The following is a 7500-nucleotide window of genomic DNA, read 5'->3' on the forward strand; positions in this document are numbered from 1 at the left end:
GAACAAACATAACAGAAGAGGTCCGAAGACATGAACTCCTTTACAAATCCTCTTTAAACAACAGGACGCTCAAATTACCGCGAATATCCCACTCTCACCCGCGATTGTTTGGAGAGAATGTTCACGAACAAATAGGTACTTTCATATTCATTTTCCGCCACTTGTGAGTCATGGTGATATCTTTCATTGAGTTCATATTGACGTGAATCCATCAATTACACCAGCGAGTTTGATAGAATGAACCCGGTCTGCTCATATACAAAAGTTAACAGTATCCTGCCGTTACCTTGTGGCCAGCACCATAGTTACAAGCAAGTGACAACATGATGAGATTCTCTAGCCGTTTACCACCTCATCTTTGAATAATGTAACTCATAAACACATCGTTTTAAAGCCTGTCGCAGTCATTAAAAGATGTCAGTAAACGAACTTTTGCGTCATGAGCTGTCTTTTTCGCCACTGGTACTGAATTGCCAACATTTGTATTTTGTGTAACACATGTATTCATAATATCAAGCCTTTCGCCCACTACACTTTCATGCTCCGGTAAGTTTTTTCCTTTGTCCTGATGCAATAAATAGGCTTACTTAACTCAAAATAAATCTACAGTTCTGGCGTCAATTTGCTTTGCAACACGGCTCACAAGCCTTGCAACACGGCTCTGCGTCTAAAACGAATCAAAACTTGTCTAAAACAAGTTCCTTGTGTAAATTACGTGCTTACGCGTTACGTCTAAAACAGAGCATAATTCGGCCTTAAGAGAATCAGTTAAGCAAGTAGATCTGATCATTTTAATAATGAGAACACATTAGCAAATTAGCAAATAAAGTAAACTATGGAAACCGAGGACATTGTTCATGTTTTATTACAGAAACCATTCCATGGGGTGAGTTACAATGACAAGTTGGCCATTAAAGCAACAGGTAGACCAATTCCAAAGATTGAAATCACCAAAAGCAACGGCAGAGTCAGTGTCGTGAGTGCTACATGGTTTGCTAGGTAGGCTACTCGTGGGTGACTGGTAGCATTACCAACAATCGGTTATATTGCTGGCCCTGTTTACTAATGAATGTCAACTCTCCAACGTGGTCTTTTCATGGATTTACTGATATAAAAAATATTGACAGGGCATTGAGGGCAACCAAGCGCCACGACAAATGTCAAGACCACGTTGGTGCTGCTATCCGCCTTTCATTGCTAGGCGGCACCATGCCTATAGAGCGGTTAGTGGATGAGGGTGTGCGGCTGCAAATTCAACAGCATAACGCTAAAGTGCGTGGCAATAGGGAGGTGGTAAAACGTCTGTTAGATGCAACGGCTTACCTAGGCATGCTAGAGTTGTCATTCAGGGGGCATGACGAAGGGGAAAATTCTGACAACAAGGGCAACTTGCGGAGGTGATAGCTAAGTATGACCGTGTTCTGGCAGAACATCTGGAAAGCTCCACCGTCTTCTCACAGGCATGTCAAAAACAATCCAGAACGATCTAATTGCAGCCATTCACCATTCGATTGAAACAGCTAGAAAAGGAACTGAACAGGGCACACTTCTTTTCCTGGCAAATTGACGAGACCACAGACATTAGCTGTCATTCTCAGCTGTCTGTCATCTTGCGCTATGTTGATGACCACGGTACAATTCAGGAACGCCGTTTTTCTAGCCAATAATACTTGAGAAAAAGGATGTAAGTGAATGATTCAGAGCATGATGCATTTGAAATGGCATCAATTATGGTCTTGTGTCTTCATTCTTCTTAAAACAATTGTAGCTGAAAATAATCAGACATATTACAACCAATAGCTTCAGTCATTGAGTGGAAAAAATAGGCCCAATGATTGGCCCAGAATCTTTTATTTAGTTTTACAAATCAAGAGTAGTCCTGATTTGACTAATTGCCTTTGCATCCTTTCCTTCTGGCCTGGACTAGTCCATCAAAGACATGCTGCCCACCAGCTTTCAAAGTACAATGCTGCCACTGGTCAATTTATCAATTTTATTCACAAAATTATCCCTCCCGGCTATTTTGTGCTGTAGTTCACCAAAACACCCTGAAACAACTTGAGTCTCACATACTTATGCCACCAACAGTACAAACGGGCCAATGGCAACCAAGCGCGCAGTCCTTCCTCCCTCACTTTAAAAACCACCAGCCGCCACTGGTGTGTACATGTGTGTGCCCGCGTGTGTGTCCACGTGTGTTTGTGTGCGCGTGTGGGTGGATGTGTGTGCCCGCGTGTGTGTGTGTGTGTGTGTGTGTGTGTGTCTGTGAAATTCAGCTTTTGTACTCCTCATTCATTCCAGTTGAACCATTTTAGTAAATTCCTCAACACTTTAAAATGCAGTAGTGAGAAAAAGGAATAACAATTCTGTCCAAACCAGTTTTCCACGACTTTACAAAAGATGCTATGGGTAGAAAACATTTTTCCAACTTATTGAATTAAAATTATTCCAAATTATTAAATATAATAAACAAGACAGGAGAGGAGAAACTGCGGAAGAAAGAGCAGAAGAAGAAAGAGAAATAGAGCCCAAATACTCTTTAGTGGTTTTATACTTGATGACCCATTGCTATGCATTTGCCAGCAGCCAATCCCCTAAAATAACATTCACCCAGGCAGAGGTTACAGTGGGACTAGTCTAATTACACAGCTATGGCAGGTACTTCAGAATGAAACCACGATCAGAATAATGACCATATCAGAAGGATCAATCAAACATATATGAAATTGTGTGTGTGTGTGTGTGTGTGTGTGTGTGTGTGTGTGTGTGTGTGTGCATGTTTCTGTGCAGAGCAGGAACAAGTCAGTAAAGTGACATAATAACAATCTGGAGTGAAAAGCACAAATCCAGCAGCCCTCTTTTGTCAGCAGGTGAAATGGAGTGAGAGTGAGAGAGAACGACTGCAGAGGACATATGAAGCAAGTCAATTCATCAGCAAACACATGAGAGAAGAGCATTAGGGGGACACAGTGCTGAGGGTAGTTTATATAAAACTCTTCAGACAGAGTGGCAGTTATATAGTCTACATTAGGGGTAAACTCTTCAGACAGAGTGGCAGTTATATAGACTACATTAGGGGGAAACTCTTCAGACAGAGTGGCAGTTATATAGTCTACATTAGGGGGAAACTCTTCAGACAGAGTGGCAGTTATAGACTACATTAGGGGGAAACTCTTCAGACAGAGTGACAGTTATAGACTACATTCCTGCTTGACTGATAGTGCTGTGCAAACACTACATTTAAACTGATATTACAGTAAACAAGTTATTTAATATATTTTTTTTTTTCACACACAGATACCAACATGGTACAGTAAATGTGGAAATGCTGCAGATCCACAAATCCCAGCTTGAGAAGAGGTTTCACTGTCTGGCTGAGGGAATCACAAAGCAGGGAAACCCCACACTCCTCAGTAAGATCTACACAGAGCTCTACATCACAGAGGGGGGAAGAGGAGAGGTCAATGATGAACATGAGGTCAGACAGATAGAGAGAGCATCCTGGAGAGAAGCAGCACAAGGCAGACCAATCAACTGCAGTGACATCTTTAAACCCATATCTGGACAAGACAAACACATCAGAAGAGTGCTGACTAAGGGAGTGGCTGGCATTGGAAAAACAGTCTCTGTGCAGAAGTTCATTCTGGACTGGGCCGAAAGCAAAGCCAATCAGGATGTCCACTTCATATTTCCTCTTCCTTTCCGAGAGCTGAACCTGATGAAGGAGAAGAAACTCAGTCTGGTTGATTTCATTAAGCACTTTTTCTCAGGAAATCAAGCAATCTCCACCAGTTCAACGTACAGAGTCATGTTCATCTTTGATGGTCTGGATGAGTGTCGACTTCCTCTAGATTTCCGCACCAACCCAAGGTGTTGTGATGTGACAGAGCCAGCCTCAGTGGATGTGCTGCTGACAAACCTCATCAAGGGGAATCTGCTTCCCTCTGCTCTCCTCTGGATCACTACCCGACCAGCAGCAGCCAATCAAATTCCACCTGAGTGTGTGGACCAGGTGACAGAAATAAGGGGATTCAGTGACCCACAGAAAGAGGAGTACTTCAGGAAAAGAATCAGTGATGAGAACCTGGCCAGCAGAACCATCACACACCTGAAGTCATCCAGGAGCCTCTACATCATGTGCCACATTCCAGTCTTCTCCTGGATTACCGCCACTGTTGTGGAGAAAACATCAGATGAATCGGGGAGTGTAGAAATGCCAAAGACTATGACTCAAATGTACACACACTTCCTGATCATTCAGACAAGCATAAAGAATGAAAAGTACACAGTGAGAAAAGAGAGAGACGAAGAGATGATTTTCAAACTTGGGAAACTGGCTTTTCAACAGCTAGAGAAGGGCAATCTGATCTTCTATGAGGAAGACCTGAGAGAGTGTGGCATTGATGTCACAGAAGCATCAGTGTACTCAGGAGTGTGTACTCAGATCTTCAGAAAGGAGTCTGGGCTGTACCAGGGGATTGTGTTCAGCTTTGTGCATCTGACCATTCAGGAGTTTCTTGCAGCTTTATATGTGTTCCTCTGCTTCAGCAACAGAGAAAGAAACATGCCTGACCAACAGCAAACCTCTCTGCTCTCTGCTCTGTTCAGAGCTGCAGCTTTACATGTGTCCAACTGGTTCAGCAACAGAGAGAGAAACAAGGCTGACCAACAGCAAACCTCTCTGCTCTCTGCTCTGTTCAGAGCTGCAACACTTCATGACCTACACAAGACTGCAGTGGATCTGGCCTTACAGAGTAAGAACGGACACCTGGACCTTTTCCTCCGCTTCCTTCTGGGCCTCTCACTGGAGTCCAATCAGAATCTCTTAAGTCACCTTCTGCCACAGACAAGAGGCCAATCACAGAGCTCCGTGCAAACAGTCCAGTTTGTCAAACAGAAGATCAGATATCAGATGACATCAGTCAAAAAGATGCATTTCAGATCAGACAGAAAGATCAACCTCTTCTACTGTCTGAATGAGCTGAATCACCATGCTGTAGTGGAGGACATTAACAGGAGCTCAGGAACTCTGTGTGTACACATGCTCTTACCAGGAGAGTGGAAGACTAGCAGATTTGAGTTTAAGATTCCAGAAGAGCAGCTGGATAAGTTTGACCTGCAGAAGTACATAAAGACACCAGAGGAAGATCTGACTCAACTCCTCAGTCCTGATGATGTTCTGCAGAAGCTGGTGCCAGTGGTCACATCTTCCACTTCAGCTGAGTGAGTAATATACTGTGTGTGTGTGTGTGTGTGTGTGTGTGTGTGTGTGTTGACTAGTTGACTTTGTTCCTGGTTAATGAACTGCCCTGGTAAGAGAACATTTCTCCTAAACTGAGAGTAGAGCAAACACTCCTGACTGCAGTTCATACCTCACATCAGTCTAATATGGATTGAAGGTCAAACACTAAACAATATATTATACGTGAGTTGTTTGTTGTTTTCTATGGGTTACTTAACTTTAGGCTTATTTTGAGTATGCAAGATATTTGTCTTTATTATACTTTTCCTGTAAATATAGTATGTCTGCTCCAAATCAAATGAAGCTACTTGCAGTTAGCTATCTATCTAGCAAACTGCGCTTTCGCTAGTAGTTATGATGACTTACTATCTAGTTGAGAGAACATCCCCTAACATAATCGAATACAACGCATTGAAAACGATTAGCCAATGGTGTGTCAAATACCGCCTACCTATTTTTGATTGACACATCTCATTAACATATTGAGAAGAAGAAATAGGAATAGGAATAGAAATAGGAATAGGAATAGGAATAGGAATTACTTCTGTCTAAATGCATGGATGTGGCCATTTATTTATTCATTCATTGATTTGTAAATATGGCAGGTTTGGTTCTCCATACATGCACAAGCTATTTATGTAAAATCAATATCTAGGCTACTGAAACTCAGCATACAGAATGGCAACAGGATCTCGTTTCGAGAGAACGTTCAATAGAGCATCCATAGGCTGCACACAACTCTGGCATCTTCACTGGCAATAAAGTCAGCAATTTCCTGTCTAAATCATAATGTAAGATGTTTAACAAACCAACCCGATTGGAAACCATGTGCAACTTCAGTTATATCATGTGCAACTTAATTGTTATATTGAAAAGAAAGAACAATTATTCCTCTCCAATTGATGCAAAATGACTGAGTAGTAGACTAGCTGTGATACACAATTAAGCTGCACATTTCGACATGTTAAAGCATCCATAATTATAACCACGGTAATGACGTTTGTAAGAAACCAAAGCAATTGTAAATCCATCAAGATTTCAGCGAGATAAGAGTGTAAACGATTGTGAAGATCACTGACGTTACCTAACGTACCACTGATCCCTCCAGGAAGCTATCCTGTCACAAGATGGCCTCCTGTGCGGACGTTCAAGACTCCACCGTGACACATCTAGCCTTTATATAGGATATCTATGTTAAAGGGCAGCAACACACCACCACTAACCCCTGAACCCTGTAGTGTCAGGACTTTTGGACTGTAATACCCCTATTGACCATGTGGGGACCCCAGTGTTCCTGTTTGCCAGTTACGTGTTTGTTCCTTGTCCTTATTGTTTCATTAAGTTCACCTGAGCCTTGTTAGCCTCCCTAAGCCTCCTGATTTTCTGTGTCTTTGCTCAGTCTTGATTTGATTCCCAGCGAAGGCTTGTGTGAGTTGAACCCTTGAGTGTGTTCTAAGTTCTTTGTTATCTGTTTTTTTCGACACCCTTTGTTGTTACTTTTTGCTAGTGATGGCGAAATGAAGCTTTGTGAACCCCTCAAAGCTTTCCAGCCAGGCGTGTTGAATAAAGGTGCATTACTCAAAGCTTTGAATGCACTCCAGTGACACCTGCTGGTCAATAAAAATATGGTGTAGGAAAGATTTTCGGGACGGGGAATTTGATCAATTTGTTGTGGTGCGCAAGGCCTGTTAAAATAACCTGCACACAATCTTATGGTGAATGAAACATACCTCCTTTAATTGAAATGACGCTCGCGGCTACAAGGTGTTTTGAGCCCTCACCGCTGACTTCAAAGCAGCATCTGCCTGGAAGGTGCATCCCGCCTCCCGCCCCCTGAGCCAATCAGAACAGAGCCTGCTCCAAGCTTGCCAGTTTAGAAAAGTCGTTTGAATTTGAGCAAGTAGCTAGCTAGCAGTTGCCTACATTATCTATCTATCTAGCTAGCAGTTGCCTACATTATCTATCTATCTAGCTAGCAGTTGCCTACATTATCTATCTAGCTAGCTAGCAGTTGCCTACATTATCTATCTATCTAGCTAGCAGTTGCCTACATTGTAACAGATTTGGCTTCAACTCAGAAACTCAAGTTATTAAACATAAATTTGACTCTGTAGAGGTGCAACTTGAGAACACAAGACAAACTATTTCCTTAGTTCACTCAGCTTTAAGGGCAACATTCATGAACCTTTTCAATCATTTCAAAACTAACCAACAAAGGAGTCATACATATCAAACTATATATTCAGTCCCTTGAAGCA

At 42.2% G+C, this 7500-nt stretch overlaps 1 protein-coding gene across 1 annotated transcript in view; it reads left to right on the top strand.

Annotated features, from left to right (window-relative positions):
• Positions 1-7500, top strand: part of LOC308368118 (NACHT, LRR and PYD domains-containing protein 3-like) — a gene marked incomplete at both ends in the record, with an annotated part of 27954 nt that overhangs the window by 5535 nt on the left and 14919 nt on the right. The window contains one exon of the mRNA XM_080842194.1: positions 3298-5223. Within this exon, the coding sequence (XP_080698320.1) occupies positions 3298-5223 (1926 nt within the window). The remainder of the gene's footprint in view (positions 1-3297; positions 5224-7500) is intronic.

Source organism: Sprattus sprattus (genome assembly GCF_963457725.1).
Source record: "Sprattus sprattus genome assembly, chromosome: 1".
NCBI classification, from domain to species: Eukaryota; Metazoa; Chordata; class Actinopteri; order Clupeiformes; family Clupeidae; genus Sprattus; species Sprattus sprattus.